Here is a 15,982-nt window from a genome sequence, read left to right on the forward strand (position 1 = left end):
GGAGCCGACATTGAAGGCGTCCTCGCGACTCAGCCCGACCGCTGCCCTCTCGCGACATCATGGTGGCGTACTGGCGACAGGCGGGACTCAGGTAGGTCTGGGCCCTCGAAGGTAGGGAGCCGGGAGCCGCGCTCGGCCCGCGCTCCGCGGTGCCTGGGGACGCCGCGGCCGGGGGACTTCAGGGACGTGGCGTTTACGAGTTCATGTTGGGGCCATAAATTGGGAGACCCCTGCGTCGGTGCGTGAAACGGAAGTGCCAGCAGGAGGGGAGGTGGCCGGGAGGCTTTCCTGACCTAACACTGTTAGCCTTTTGGGCCTCTTTTCCTCTTTTTAAACACAACCCTCTGTTGACCTTGGGTTTTCGCATGGTCAAGGGATAAAAGCCTTTGGAAGCTCATAGCGCGCTGTGCACCTCGGAGAGGTGGCCCTGGGGAGCCCAGGCCTGGCACCACTTGAGGACATGGCGTCTGGTGGGAGGGAAACCGCTGGCCGCCGGGATCACACCTGCTGCGTGGCCCGAGCAGCACCTCCCAGTGGCCACGGTCTGTAGGTGTCGAGGATCCCGCAGCTGCGGCCGGAGGTCACGCAGGGTGTGCGGGGTTGGAAGGACGCCTCCTACGAGTCCTGTCATTACTAGGCGACTCCTGCCTTTTCACACTTCGCCCTCAGTCACAGCAGGCCAGGCGTCCCTGACCTTTTATTCTGTTTCCGCAGGTGGGTAAGCGAGCAGAGAGGGTCGAACAGCCGGAAGGTACCCAAGTAGTAAGCGTGGAAGCAGGCAATGGGACTCTGATCTCTGCTCCCCAGGTCACACCCCAAAACTGGGGAAAACACCTCCCTCTTCCTGTTTTCAGAAGTGTGAAAAATGACCAGACAGCTTTTAGGAAGTAGGACATGGATGGAAGTCCATCTACCAAGTAAACAAAACCAAGCCTTTAGATGTTTCGTGAGAATTGTGGGTGTTCTCAGAGGACTTCAGGTTAACTTAGAAACCTTGATTCGGGGTGTTTCCAGTGGCAGACTTGACAATCCCGTATTCTCAGGAAAGCCTTTAAATAGTTTATCAGGGGAAGAACTAGGATACTTTCCTTTTCAGTTTTGTTTTTTTGTTGTTGTTTTGTTTATGTTTCCCTTTAGGGCTCGTGCACTCATGGGGGTGTGGGAGAGAGTGATAAGTCACCCCCCAGAGGAGTGGCTCCGCTGCAATCCCTTCTCCATTCTCTCAAGATTTGGGGCACACACGCATCACACGCACCCAGCATGCCTTTGAAACCGCCAGTCCAGGTCCAAATGATTTGCGGTTGGCCATGTGGGATCCAGCCACCTCAGTCATCGTGACACCAGCTGGCCCAAGAAGGAGCTGTTTTAACCCAAATTAGTTTTCTCTTCTTTTAATTATATATGATTCCCTTGTAAGAATAATATAATTAAAGAAAAATCTTTATATAGGAAAAATTATTCATGTTATAGCCCCTCTTCAACAGTTTGCTGTTTTCTTTCTTATACTGTGAGATTTTCAAAATACCTATGCTCCTTTTATTTTATATTAATATACACCAAAGAGGGGAAACACAGGCCATAGAAGAAAAGCCCGAGGCCACGCGCTCAGACCTGTACACATGATGCTTTGCTGTGCGTCTTTCTCTTTGTGTCCATTGCTTTTGCTTTGTCATCTTTAAGTCCAGTTCTGCAGCACAGCCAGGCCAATGCACAGCCAAACTAAAACAAAGTACAGGGCAGGAGCAGCTCGGTAGCAGCCCTCTGGCTGGATGATTGTGATTGATAGCTCACTTCACATCTGCTCTCATTCCCCCAGCTACATCCGGTACTCCCAGATCTGTGCAAAGGCCGTGAGAGATGCACTGAAGGCGGAATTCAAAGCGAGCGCTGAGAAAACTTCTGGCAGCACTGTAAAAATTGTGAAAGTGAAAAAGGAGTGATCTGTAAGTTTTTTATTTACGGAGAAGAAGCATCTTAAATTTTTAGAGCGTCATAGAGGTCGCAGTAGTTGCAGTCCCAAGTCCTGTCTGTATGTAGATGTCAGTGCATTTGGAAGTTAGTCGTTGGGATAGTAACTTACAGTGCGCAGGCTCTGGGGGCCCTGGGGCATCGCAGCAGAATGTCCTCTTGAGCCCTAACAGACAGAAGTAATTGGCATATTGATTTTCAGTTCATTTAGCAATGATTAGATGGAGCACCATCTTATTTTAATTAAACCTGTTCCATTTGTCTGCACAAAATCAAATAATTTGGAGGATAAACTCCTTACTTTTGTAATTGCTATTGGAGTTACATAACAGCTCAGGAGCATGAAAAATTACAGTTCTTTGCATTTTATGTCTCCACCTCTGTTAATGGTCTCACAAATCACTACTTCCTGAACATAAGGGCTGCAGGTGCATCAAGCACTAAAGTCTGCAACACCTTGCAGCGCATGCTGTTGTGCTGAATGTATTGTGCTTTCAAAGGCTGTGGTCCATTTCACTCCTCCAAAGGTGCCGGCGATGTGGTGTTGCCGTCCCGTGCAGTGAAGACGGTCTGTATGGCTGGCGAGTTCGGGCTTTTATGCTCCTAACTACAGAGGGGACTTGGTCTTTAAACTGCTTTCTCGGCATCGTTATTTTTAAGATAAACAAGGCAAATTATCAGAGAGATGTTTCTCAGATCTCATTTTCTTGTTTAGCTTTGCACATCCTTCAGACCCGCAGTAGCACAGAAGCGTGATAAATACTCATCCTTTGGCAGCTTGTGGCAATGAGCAATTTTACTTATTGGCGATGTCTTCCCTAAGCACTTTTCATTTTCATTTTGAATTAGTAAATATTTTATTACAAGGCCGGAGATGCGGTGTTTTGAATTTAGCCATTTTCCAGGGGCTCTTGGTCTCATCTCGTGATTCTGAGTAGTGAGACCTGGTTTTATTTTGGGCTGTTGGGTTTAGCAGGGAGTTAACTGAGAAAGTCACACCCTGGCTTCGCCTCTAACATCTGTGACTCTGGGATGCCCCTGGGGTCGGGAAGTAGTGTCCCACCTCCAGGAACAAAGCATGGCCATCATTACAACTGCAAGGGATGAAGGTGCCACCCATTAACGCAGGGTGGTTTAGTGCCTTTTAAAAGCAAAGTCATTCCTTGTAGAAGAGGGCTTAAGGCCACTAAGCAGGAAAGGGCCTCTTTGGCTAAGGTTTGTACTTGAACAAGCTACTTTTGAAGCCAAGCCAAGGCTTGTCCTGTCTGTGGACTAAAGCTACCGTTAGGTTATACAGCTCACTCCAAGGATGTTCTTTCTCATATTCGTGTTGGATTTTGAAGAAAACACAGAACTAGCTGGCAACTGTCGCGTTTTCTTTTTCCTCCTAGACCCTGACTACAGCTCGAAATGCCACGTGTTCAAGGTGACGCTGTGGGCACTTGTTATGGCAGACTGAGAATGATCTCGCTGCATGGGGGGCAGCGTCTTGTTCATAAATCGACAGTGTGAATAAATGGAAGTGTGGTCCACTGTTGCTGTTGACTCGGTTTCCGTGGGCTTTCTCTTAGGGGAACGACCTTCATGACTGCATGGTCTTAACCTGTGAACCGGATTTCCTAAGTGGGGAGCAGATACATTATTAGGGACCGCCGGGATACAGAAAACATTTCAAAAATATCTCAAAATAGAAAGTTCTGTTTCTTGTGACATCAAGTGGTGATCAGAACTAGACACTGTCCCCAAGGCTCTGCTCTGCCGTCCCTCATCTTTGAATATAGTAGAGCCTGGTCAGGTAGGTGGCACGGTTGTCCCAGAGCCATGCCCTTTGGTCCAAGCAATGTCATGGGGCAGTGCTGCTCCGCAGTAACCTAGATGGAAGCCATTAGCTGAAGCATAGGTTAGAAGGCCAGGCACTGACAAGCACTCGTTTTTTATTCTGCGCTTAAAATCAGTAGAGAAAAACTATTCATATAGAGCTCGTCTAAGCACAAAAGGCCTTCCACGTTGTTTTATAAATGGCTCGATATTCTGGTGGCATTTCTCAGGAAATGAGGCAGAACTGTTCAATAACTTGCTCATCGAATTGATGGCCAAGCTGAAATGAAAATCCAGGATTCTTGACTGCAGGCCTGGAGAGGATGATTACAATGGTTCGGTGATGGTTGTGTGGTGATTCATTTGTTCATTAAATATTTAAGGATGTTGCAAGTGTTTTGTTTTCTTATGAAACTTGGAAGCCTTTGGCTCAGCAAAACACCACAGCAAAGTTAACTACTTGATCTTAATGTCAGAGGAATTAGAATAGGAAATTTGTTTTACCTTTGTCAAAAAAACTTTTCTAGAGAGCACTTGCTAGAGGGAAAGTGAGAAAGTGTCCCCAGTGGGTACAGTCATGCCCTAATCCCTTCTCCATTGTTCCCTCCGTTTGGGATTTGGGGTGTGCATATACACACGAGTGTTTTTCAAAGCAACTGGGTTTGGGACTCAAACCACACAGCTGGCCATGTTGGATCCAGCCCCTTAACCACCATTGCTGGCCTGGGACAGGAAATTTTCAAGACCTGTTGGAGAACCAGTCCTCACTGTGGTCCTTCGGCTCACAGTAACTTCTCAGGGCCTCTCAGCTTCCAGGACAAGCAGAAGAAAAGTCTCAGCAGGCGGTGCAGTGTGGTTAAAGGCACTGGATTCCCACATGGTCAACCACAATTTGAGTCCTGGACCTGGTGACTTGCTTTGTCATTTTCCCTCCCTCTCTCGTTAGATTAAAATAATAACAAATGGAATTAAATATCTTTAAAAGAAAATGTTTTTGTCTTCTTCTGGGGGTGACTTCCTGCCCTGCACTTGACCTCCAGGTTTTATTGACTGAGCAGGTAGAGTGTCACAGCAGTGCCACAGCACTGTCCAGGGAGACTTAGGCCCTGCAGCAGAGCTTTGTCCTCCACAGCCAGGCACATCAGTCCCTCTGTCCCCAACAAAGAAGTGTCTTCCATTCCAGGACATGGGAATAAAATGAATCGCAGGGAAGGGGACCAGCAGATGGTGTAAATGGTTACGTCACTGGACTCCCACGTAATCCACCATGGTTTGAGTCCCAAACCAGGCAGCTTAAAACTCACTGGGTGCATGTGTGTGCATACCCAAAATCCCAAAGAGACTGGAGGAGAAGGGGTTGTGGCATGGCCATCCACCCTTTTGGGCAATTTCTCACTGTGTCTTTCCACTGAACACATGCACCCTGTAGCAAAAAATCTAAGAAAAAGCGAACCACCGGGCTGTGGGGCCTTTGGGACCAGACAAAGTAAGGGATAGGCAGATTATTTCTAGCCAAGTAATGAGAGATACATCACTAGGGAGGCAAAGGGGGGACTTAGGGGTGAGACTTTGGGACAGCTGTGATACAGAAAAGATTAAGGTAACTGGATAAAGAACAAATTGGCCATCCAGCAAAGAGTTTTTGAGGATTTTTCTCTAATCAAGAAATCCTGCCCGGTGATGAAGTCTACTTTGGGCATCCAGAGGGACTAGGTCACGGGCGGGACAACTGTTCAAAGACGGAGGGACCTGCTCTGGCCCACTGGGTATCAATACTCCGGTGAGGTCAAGGGGGTGGTCGGTCTTCATGTTCCAGTGAAGGGATGGGACCAGTTCTAGAAGTTACCATTCTGCCTCTGGCCAGGAGAGACCAGCGTCGCGTAGCAACCATACTGCTAGAGCAATTGGCTCTTCAAGTCAGAAGGAGCACATTCTCTCGTTTTCTAATTTGTTGTTTCTTCATCTATTTCTACGATACAAAAGAAGAGAATGATGCATCATTTTGAAATATTTTTAACTACTCAGTCTGGGTGGTTAGACTCCAAGAAAAGGAATTTATTTAGTCTGAAATAAAGCAATTTAGCCATCCAAAATTGAATTTCTTTATACTTTAATGATTACTATCGAGCAAACAATCTTTATAGGAATATAAATCAGCAAAAGCTTTTTAAAAAGCTTTTTTAAAGATTTAAGCCCATCTATTGTCTTGGGTCTGTGTAATCGCCTTTGAGGGGGAAGTGCCAGAAGCATCTCCGTGTACATTCCCCTGTGAGCCTGTTAGCCCCCGAGAAGCTGCTGACCTGCGACCAGCCGGGAGAGGTGCGCTTTCTTCCTAAGTCCAGCCTGTCTGGAGCCCCGAGGAGGAAGTGTTCAGAGGCTTGTCTCTACCCTTGGTGGACGGGCAGCTTGTGGACAGCAAGGCCTCGTTTTCTCGCAGTGTGTGTTTTGGTTATTGTGCACGTGTGGAAGGAGGGAGGGTTCTGACTGAGCAGCTGCCCCACCTTGTTACTGCTGGGTACAAAGGCAGGCTGGGAACGGGGACCCCATTACCGCTGTGGGCGGGTCTCCGTGTGGCACAGTGTCGTTCTGCTGACAAAGCGGTGGGAGCCCTGATGGGGCTGGAGGGGACTAATAAAGGCGTGGACGGTTTGATTACACTCTCGTGTGGTCCTACAGTCACGTGAGCGGGTCACATCGGGCAGTGGCGAAAGCTGTGTCATCACACAAACAGGGCGGCTTGGGCGAATCCCTTTGAACTGTCCAAGTTCCCTGACGAGACGCCCTCCGTCACCAGGAAGGGCACGCAGCCACCGCTGCTGGAGTCCCGCGTCCATGGTTGCCCGGCTCGAGAGAGAGTCAGAGACTAGAGCCAAGAGGCTCCAGGCGGTTCTGGGGGGTGAGTACTGAGTGAAAGTGAAAAGGGCATCTTAAAATAGCCGCCAAAGATGATGGTTAGTGAGTCCCTAGTAAGAAACGGAACGCACACAGGTGGTAACAGCCAGCTCTTCCGGGGCGAGGAGGAGGGCTGGCGTTCTGGGGTTTCGCGTGTCCCCTGCAGCTGGTTTCCTGGCGTGTATTTCCGTGGCGAGGGCTGGGCCCTGCTCTCTCCCTTTTCCATCAGTGTGCCCAGGTGTGCACGGGGGCTGACGACAATCTCGTGGACTCTCAAGGGCGCTGGCACACGTGCCCCTTGCTGTGGGGCTCCCAGACACCCGTGGGTCACCTGGCCCTTCTGCAGACCCCTGGTGTGAGAGGAAGGTGGGCCAGACCGCCAGGCGGTGCTGGCTGAGAAGCTGAGGGCGCACAGTGTCCCCCAGTCCTGCCCGAGAGCTGACAAACCACAGTGGGCAGCAGCAGCTCCATGCAGGTCCCCTGGCAGGGTGTGCCCAAGATGAGTCCCCAAGAAACATGGAAACAGAGACCAGCAGGTGGTGTGGTGGTTAAGGTGCTGGACACTCCCACATGGCCGACCACGGTTCAAGTCCTGGACCTGGTGGCTTCCTTTCTCCCTTCACCCCTGGTGTGAGAGGAAGGTGGGCCAGACCGCCAGGCGGTGCTGGCTGAGAAGCTGAGGGCGCACAGTGTCCCCCAGTCCTGCCCGAGAGCTGACAAACCACAGTGGGCAGCAGCAGCTCCATGCAGGTCCCCTGGCAGGGTGTGCCCAAGATGAGTCCCCAAGAAACATGGAAACAGAGACCAGCAGGTGGTGTGGTGGTTAAGGTGCTGGACACTCCCACATGGCCGACCACGGTTCAAGTCCTGGACCTGGTGGCTTGCTTTCTCACTTCTCTCTCTCTCTCTCTCTCTCTCTCTCTCTCTCTCTCTCTCTCTCCCCCCCTTCTCTGGTCAAGCTAAAATGAAGGAATGAATGAATGAATAAATTAATTAAAAAAAGAAACACGGAAACAGGGAGCACTTTGCAGTGAATCCACATTGCTGTTAACACAGGTGAGTGAGTGTGCTGGCTGCCAGGCCGCAAGGGGAGCCCTTGGTCCCACAGAGCACCTGGGGGGAGCCCCCCTTCTGCAGCCCTGGGAGGAAGTGAATGTGCCAAGGGCCGGGCACGGTCTATAGTGCCATGGGCTTTGCGGTGCTGCAGGTGAAGCTGGCCTTGGAACCTGCTCGGAGCCACTAAGCGTGCAGCCCCTGTGGTCAGTGTTCCTTATCTGCTGGTGCCACATGCATCTCCTCCACGGCCTCCTCGCTTTCTTCCAGGACGGCTTTGGCGTCCTGAAATTGCTGGTACTCAGATACCAAGTCGTGGATGTCGCTTTCAGCTTCCCCAAACTCCCCGACGTCCATGCCTTCGCTGGTGTACCAGTGCACAAACGCCCTCCTCTTGAACATGGCCGAGAAGTGCTCGGACACCCTGCGGAACAGCTCTTGGATGGCTGTGCTGTTGCCGATGAAGGTGGCGGCCATGTTCAGCCCCCTGGGTGGGATGTCGCAGACGGCCACCTTGACATTGTTGGGGATCCACTCCACAAAACAGCTGCTGTTCTTAGTCTGCACGGAGAGCAGCTGCTGGTCCACCTCCTTGGTGGACATCTTACCCCGGAAAATGCAGGCCACCGTCAGGTAGCGGCCGCGGCGGGGGTCGCAGGCAGCCATGGTGTTGCGGGCGTCGAACATCTGCTGGGTAAGCTCAGCCACCGAGAGGGCGCGGTACTGCTGGCTCCCCTGCGCCGTGAGCGGCGCGAAGCCGGGCATGAAGAAGTGCAGGCGTGGGAAGGGCACCATGTTCACGGCCAGCTTGCGCAGGTCGGCGTTGAGCTGGCCCGGGAAGCGCAGGGAGGTGGTGATACCGCTCATGGTCAAGGACACCAGGTGGTTGAGGTCCCCGTAGGTGGGCGTGCTCAGCTTCAGCGTACGGAAGCAGATGTCGTAGAGGGCCTCATTGTCGATGCAGAAGCAGGCATCGGCGTTCTCGATGAGCTGGTGGAGGGACAGCACGGCGTTGTAGGGCTCCACCACCGTGTCCGACACCTTGGGCGAGGGCATGACGCTGAAGGAGTTCATGATCCTGTCCGGGTACTCCTCCCGGATCTTGCTCATGAGCAGGGTGCCCATGCCTGAGCCGGTGCCCCCGCCCAGCGAGTGCACGATCTGGAAGCCCTGCAGGCAGTCGCAGCTTTCGCTCTCGCGCCTCACCACGTCCAGGACGCCCTCCATCAGGTCGGCCCCCTCCGTGTAGTGGCCCTTGGCCCAGTTGTTGCCGGCCCCAGAGTTACCTGCAGCAGAGGCACAAGTGGGTGAGACAGATGGCGGAGAGAGCATCCCCTGCCTTCCTGGCAGCTCCCTTCAGAAAAACCTACCATGGACAAAGCTGTCTGGCTGGAAGAGGGCTCCCAGTTTGCTGGATCGGATGCTGTCCATCGTCCCGGGCTCCAGGTCCACCAGGACGGCCCGGGGCACATACTTCTTACCTGTGGGAGGAGGGAGTCAGCCCACTGTTTTCTACACGTTAGCCTTTCAGCGGAGTAGAGCCTTGTGATACTCGTCCAAAAATGTTTAATTTTAAAAACTTGATTTGCTCTCGAGGGCATGTGTGCTCGCCAGAGAGAGACAGGAAAACGGAGAGGGGAATGCAAGAGCACCCTCCCTGTGAGCGTGGCACCCACAGCCGCTTGTCCACCCCTCCTCTCGGGGCTCTGGGCACACATGCACGCTTGCTGGCATGCTTCTCCAGTCGCCCGGGCCAGAGCTGACGCGTGAGCTCGGCCAGTGGGATGTGGCTGCCGTGACTGCCGCGCCGTGGAGTCAGCCCCTCCTCAATGATCTGTTTGAAGAAAAACGTGGGTGTTCCAGACAGAGCCTTAGGTCGGTTGAGCTCGGAACAGCCCATCATACCCCGGACCCCAGCAGCAGCCACGACAGTCTGTGAAATACCTAAAACACTTCCCCATCCCTGGTGGCTGTTACGCTGCCAGTGACAGAGATTCTGTCCTTCCTCTGGGAAACGATTCCGGTTCTCATTTAAAGACACCAAAGGAGGGCCAGCCAGAGGCACAGTGGTTGAGGTGGCTAGACCCACATGACTGACCACACAGTTCGAAACATGCTGGGCATGTGTGCATGTGTACCCATAATTCCATAGGGAGAACAGGGGACAAGGGGGTCACACGCCCTCTGGGTGGGGCTTCTCGCTTTCCCTCTCTCTGTCTCTGTCTCTCTCCAGTGAACGCACAGGCCCTACATCAAGATTAATAGCACACAAAAGCAAGGGGGGGCCCTATTTGTGTTAGAGGCTTTTTTTTTTTTTTTTGGTAGAGATTTTTGCTATAGGGTGTGTGCGCTTTCCAGAGAGACAGAAAGAAACAGAGAGACAGAGATCACTCAAGGGAGATGGCCACACCACAATCCCTTTTCGATTATCCTCTTGGGATTTGGGGCATGCATGCAGAAACTGGCATGAGTTTTAAGCTACTGGGTTTGGGATTCGAACCACAGTCGACTACATGGGAGTCCAGCAACGTAAACATGACACCATCTGCTGGTTCCAGAAGGTGGGCTCTTAAGCTGCTTACGTACCCCGCTCAGTGGCTACTCCCTCTCTTGCGTCTGGACCAGGGAGTGGGCCCGTCAATCAACTCCGCCCTCGGCCTGCTGCCTGTACTCTGCCTGAATGGTACCCGTTGGCATCTCGGGCTCCTGGGCCTTTGTGCTCTCCCTGCGCTATTCCCGGGGTGGGGCCCTGCTTCCAGAGCCGGCCGGCCTACCGTAGGCTTCATTGTAGTACACGCTGATTCTCTCCAACTGCAGGGCCGAAGCCCCGCACACACTCCCGGCCAAGCCGATCCCGTGTTCCTCGCCGATCACCTCCCAGAACTGAAAGCAGAGGGACGGATCAGGGAGAGAGGGACCCTGAAAAGGTCACGTTAGCACCCGCAAGGAAATCGTGCTCCTGGGCCTATCTCCCTGGGCCTTCCTGAGCCTCTCTGAGATGTTCTTTGGGGACCATTTGATGAATGACCACCCCACAGCGTGCTTCACACCTTGCCTGTCCTGAGGGTGAGCAGGAGGCTGTATTTTACCCCCCAACGCCTTCATAAAGGGTCAGACTTAAAACGTTCCCTTGGATTTTGCTCCTGTTACATCCAGGCCTCCGCATACGCTGAAGCTGCTGCTTTAGAATTTCACACCAGGCAGTGCAGCTCTCCCCTCGCCCAGCACTCCAAGCTGGCAGAGTGTAGATGCCATCAAACGCGGACAAACCGTTCTCATCGGGCGCACAGTAGCACCTCATTTCATGCCGGAGCAGTCCTGACACTCCAGAGAGCATGACTCGGATGTGGACGCACAGCCTCAAGTGGTGCGCACTCTCCGCGATCAGAACACACCAGCTCAGAGCGCACGGCCGTGCCTCGTGGGACCTGTTACCTTCTATTCACGGACAGTGTCTGCAGACACCGACCGCTCGGCATGGAAACATCCTGGGGTGGCCCCTGGCAGCACTCTGGAACCGTGCAAATAAAACTGTGGTAGAAATATGTTCATTTCTGTCAAAATCCCCAGGGGTGATTTCCACCGGAATCTTGTAAATTCAGTTCTGCTTGGCCATAGTCTCAATAACGAGGCTGCGTTTTACAGGAAACTGGCAGCGCGTTTCAGGGAGTGTAAGAACAAATACACCCAAGTTCTGTGACCACACAAATTAAATGTGTCTTGAAGTTCTTATGGTCCCAAGAAATTAGTCGCTGCTGCGACTCTTGCCACAAGATAGCGCAGTTCTGGAGTGAGAGCTGAGCCCGTCTCAAGCCCACACCCCTTAAGAGGTCCTTGTTCATGTTACCCTCAAGCTCAGAGCCTCCGAGGCTCCCGTTTCTCTGTGAATTACGAACTCGTCACAGTGGTATGGGAAGAAGCCGCCATCTTTCTAAGAAGTGCCATTTTTTGCCCCAGGTCTGACTGTGATTTTTCATGGTAGCATTGCTCATTGCCACCGAGAGGTAGAAACAGCGCAGTGCCCGTCAGTGGATGAACGGATGAACAACATGTGGTACATACGTACAAGGGGAAGCATTCAGCCTCCAGAAGGGACCTGCCGAGCCTGTTCCAGCGTGGGTGGCCCTGAGGACATCGTCCTCGCTGAGACAAGCCAGTCACTGAGGACGAGCACTGTGCGGGTCCACTTCAGTCAGGGCCCATGAGTGGCTGCGGTCACAGGGACCAAGCAGAACGTGGGCACCAGGGCCTGGGGACGAGGGGAGACTGGGGAGACCGAGTTTCAGTTTCACAAGGTGGAAAACACTAGCTGGGCTGTGCAGCAGGAGCGCAGGGAACTGCGGAACCGGACTCCCAACTGGGTCAAGATCCGTCTCCGGCACTTCACGGCGCTGCATGTCGTTGCACTTTCTGTCTCGGTAAGGCTGACTCTCCCTTGTACATAATCACGTTTATCCACTCACCCATCCATGGCACTTGAGCCATCCCCACTTTGAGTTCTTGTGAGCAAGGCTGCCGTGAGAAACCAAGGTCTTTTCATTTTGGTGCTGTCAAGTCTTAGTGCAATATGTACTAGGAAAAGTCATTTGGAAATTGCATAGAGAACAGGTCGGGCATTACAGAGCACAGTCATCCATCAGGAAAGTGGGACTGGAGACCTTGGGCCTGGACACCTGTTCGCTTGTGTTACCCAGCTGAATCAGGAACTTTGTGGAAAATTTAAGCAGGGAGACAAGGCCAGACGCTTGTTTATACTCCAGAGGGTAGATGGAAATTATTTCTGTTACAGTACACAAAACTTTGTGTACTGTAGGTTTGCCTCTTTAATTTGATAATGAATTCTAAATAAAGCAGTAGCTAATTTCTCAGAGTTTTGGTTTTCTTTGGGGAGGTTTTTGCCATAGGGCACGTGTGCTCACCAGAAAGACAGAGACAGAGAGACAGAAAGTAAGAAATCGCCCCCCCCCAGGGGGGGATGGCCACACCACAATCCCTTCTCCTCCATTCTCCTCTCAGGATCTTGGGCACGCATACGTACACACCCAGTGTGACTTTAAGCCACTGTGTCCAGGACTCGAACCATGGTCGACTACATGGAAGTCCAGTGACGTAGCCATTACGCCAACTGCTGGTCCCTGATTTCTCAAATTTTACAATATAAACATGGAAGAGAAAGGAAAAGACACCTTAGTAAGATGACATAAAAATTTCTGAACAAACCAGAAAACTACTTAGAGACAAATGACTGTTTAGATATGAAACGTTCATCAGTAAAAGATCGTCATGTATTAAACACACATTCACTGTGGACAAACTCCGTGTCACATTAAGCCCGTGGGCCTTCAAGTATTTCCATACTTCTTTAAAGACACTGTTTACGAGGCATGTATCTAGCAAGCGCATGCACCCTCCCAGCCCTTGTCTTCGCTCTGCCTTGGGGTGCTTTCTTGGCTGGCAGCACCGCGGGCCGGGCTGCTACCCACTCCTCACCTTGGCCCCGATCTGGTTGCCACACTGGCCGATCTGAATGTGCACGATCTCCCGCATCCTGCTGTGAGCCTGAGCGTCACGTCCCCAAGGAGTCCCCAACTCCGAGAGCCGCTGTTCACTGGAGCGAGCCCAGCACAACTCTGGTCGTCAGTGCGGGACGGCTCCCCGGCCCCCCAGTGCATCCCAGGGGTGTGTCCAGCCCAGCCTTTGCTGCTCTGCCTGTCACCCCCACGGAAGGGGTGCTTTTCCTCTCCCACACGGACTGCTCAGTCATTTCCTAGAATGTATGTGATCAGCAGCTGTCTCTGTACGCCAGAGCTGGAGGCCTGCTGCCTTTTGCAAGGCTTCGCCCTGGTGGCCTCAAGGCACTGGCCCTGGCTCTGAGGCCCGCAGGACAATCACCATAGCCCCTGCTCACCAGATAGCCTGTCCTCCTCTGAGAGCTCTCCAGTCTGAACAACCGTTCTGTCTAAACCCATCACCTACCCACTGTCTTCAGCCACTGATAGCTTTTGGGGGAGGCAGGACAAGCGTGGAAATTTCCATTTTTAAGGTGTATAGCATAATGTTGATAGAAACATGAACTGGCGTTTATTCTAGCAAAATGTCCCGGCCTGGGGGCAGCTCCAGGACACTGTCCCACAGGACATGGACCCACAGGCAGCACCAACCTGGACCCTGAGCCAGAAGCCCTCGAGACCCTTCCTTCCCACCTCTCACCAGACCAGGAGCCTGGACTGAGTTTGGAGCCAAACTCCACTGACCACGGGGGCTTTGTCCTTCCTGTGCCCCGAGTCCAATCCTGGCTCCTAAACCTGGATTGTCTGCTGGGAGGCCTGAGATGCAAGGGCTGGGCAGAGCAGAGGTGCTGCTCATGCTGGCGTGTCTGGGGAGCGGGCCTCTGCTTCCTCCAGAGGACGAGGACCTGCTGTGAGCCAGACGGGAAGCCAGACAGTGGAGGAGGGCGTCTGGGCAGACCAGGGCCTAGACCAGAACGTGCCAGCCCAGCATGCTCTGCGACTGGGCATTCAGGTGTCACCAGGCTGCTGCTGAGTCCAACGTGGCTGCATTTGCCGGGAGACCGGTTATTCCTCTGGCCTCGTGGTGGGGGCCCTGCCCTATTCTGGGGCATTGGTCCTGCGGAGGTCCAGGCTGGGTCAGGGTCACACAGGTGACGTGCCCACAGTAGGTTCAGCACTCACAACAGTGAGTGTTGGACGCAGGAACAGTCAGGCAATTGTGGCAAAGGGCACCGACAGCGACCCTGGTGTCACGGAGGCTGTGCTGCTGGATCCCACGTGGCCAGTGCCATAGTTCGAGAATCACACTGGGCGTGTGGGTACGTGTGCCCAAGGTCCTGAGAGCAGAGTGGAGAAGGGAGTGTGACGTGGTCACCCTCCCGGGGGTGACCTCTCACTTGGCTTCTCTCTTTCCTCTCTCTCTCTGGCAAGTGCACATGGCCTATAGCGAAAAAGAAAGAAAAAGTTAAAAAGAACCTTTCCAAAGTTAGAACAGGTCAGTACTCTTGCTTCTCGACGTTTGGATTTTTTTCTGCCTGAATCTGGATGACACGTGATTCGCAGATGCTCCGGGCCAGCCTCGCCTGTCCACTGAAGGTGACAAGCAGAACGTGTCAATCCAAGAGGAAGAGACAGGCCTGCTCAGCAGTGTCCACGGTTCACAGGTACATGCGGGAAGGACGCTCGGCCGCACCGCAGCCCCTCCCACCCCAGGTTCCCCCGGCTTATCGGACCCCTCCAAAGTGCAGAGGCAGCGCTGGCGTCTTCTGGGGACAGTCCCCTCGCGCCAGAGCACTTTGCGCTGATGGTGGCCGACCCTGTTTGTGAATCACTCGGACATGCCTTATCTCCTGCCAGCCTGTGAGCTGCGCTGCCGTGTCCGCTCTGGCCGCAACGTGCCTGAGGCGAGCAGCCTCGGCGAGTGTTTGTCATCTGCACACCCAGAGCCGGGCACGGTGGACCGCAACGGCACGTCTCCTTACAGCCAGCCTGTTATGTGTCACGAGTGCGCCCCCACCGGGGGTGGCGACATGGCACCCGAGGTGGTCCGGGCTGGGCTGTAGGCAGGACAACCACAGTGGCTGCCAGGGCAAGCTGGGCAAGGCAGCTGAAGGCCTGCGGTGGCCACAGACTGGGCTGGCCTGAGGGGCATCTGGACCTCCCTGTGCCCGTCCCTGCTGTGAGCAGGACCCAGTGTGTGACAGTGGGACGCCCCAGCCTCCGCCCTGGAGCGCCCTCCTCTTGGTCAGTGTGCCCAGGGAGGGGGCACAGCTGGGCCTCCAGATGGCCGCGTAAAAAGTTTTTCTGTTAATGGGGCTGTTGGCGAAAGAGGGGAAGCAGAGAAGCGCTGTTTACTTGGGCTCCTGTTTGGCGGGCAGCGTTGCTCAGTCTACCAGGTACTGAGTTAAGCTGGGCTGCTGCGAGGACGAGGGTGGGCCGGGCAGGGGCTGGGCAGGGCGACATGCAGGTCCCAGAACATAGCCTCACCGCACTGCTGAGTGGGGCCCACCTCGTCCTACACCCAAGCGTTCTCATCGGTAAAACACGATGCTCTCGTGTCACAAGTGGGCTGTGAAGACTAACCACCCCATCGCAAGCAGTGTCTTCAAACTGATGGAAAAGATGTGGCCCTCAGTGTAGACAGGCCTGTCCATCCCACACCTGTGGATGGAAGTCCCACATGTGCTGTAGCCCTGGCCTGAGAGCAACCTTAATGTAAGTGTCTGGTAGAGCCGAGCAGC

At 53.4% G+C, this 15,982-nt stretch overlaps 2 protein-coding genes across 3 annotated transcripts in view; one reads left to right on the plus strand and one right to left on the minus strand.

Moving 5' to 3' along the window:
* Positions 1-3,513, plus strand: part of ATP5F1E (ATP synthase F1 subunit epsilon) — a 16,924-nt gene extending 13,411 nt beyond the window's left edge. The window contains exons 4-6 of the mRNA XM_006141858.2: positions 1-91; positions 1,817-1,943; positions 3,360-3,513. Coding sequence (XP_006141920.1) covers positions 60-91; positions 1,817-1,940 — 156 coding nt within the window. The 5' untranslated portion in view covers positions 1-59 and the 3' untranslated portion in view covers positions 1,941-1,943; positions 3,360-3,513. The remainder of the gene's footprint in view (positions 92-1,816; positions 1,944-3,359) is intronic.
* Positions 3,514-5,879: 2,366 nt separating this feature from the next.
* TUBB1 (tubulin beta 1 class VI) lies at positions 5,880-13,428 on the minus strand. 2 transcript variants are annotated; one of them, XM_027766297.1, is made up of 6 exons: positions 13,222-13,428; positions 12,774-12,866; positions 10,506-10,614; positions 9,102-9,212; positions 7,552-9,017; positions 5,880-7,276 (listed from the first exon to the last, which is right to left on the minus strand). In XM_027766297.1, the coding sequence occupies exons 1-5, from the start codon at positions 13,276-13,278 to the stop codon at positions 7,939-7,941; spliced, it is 1,449 nt and encodes a 482-aa protein (XP_027622098.1). In that variant the 5' UTR covers positions 13,279-13,428; the 3' UTR covers positions 5,880-7,276; positions 7,552-7,938. The 2 variants fall into 2 exon arrangements, with proteins under 2 accessions (XP_027622098.1, XP_006141921.1); XM_006141859.3 differs by lacking the exon at positions 12,774-12,866.
* Positions 13,429-15,982: the final 2,554 nt, after the last annotated feature.

This window comes from Tupaia chinensis, unplaced genomic scaffold (assembly GCF_000334495.1).
Source record: "Tupaia chinensis unplaced genomic scaffold, TupChi_1.0 Scaffold000066_1, whole genome shotgun sequence".
NCBI lineage: Eukaryota > Metazoa > Chordata > Mammalia > Scandentia > Tupaiidae > Tupaia > Tupaia belangeri.

Coding starts and splice junctions, on each gene's coding strand:
- TUBB1 (XM_027766297.1), bottom strand. CDS start 13,278: ATGCGGGAGATCGTGCACATTCAGATCGGCCAGTGTGGCAACCAGATC. Junction 10,615..12,773: donor GTGGCTTAAAGTCACACTGG/GTGTGTACGTAT, acceptor CTCTGCTTTCAG/TTCTGGGAGGTGATCGGCGA. Junction 9,018..9,101: donor GCCAGACAGCTTTGTCCATG/GTAGGTTTTTCT, acceptor CCTCTGCTGCAG/GTAACTCTGGGGCCGGCAAC.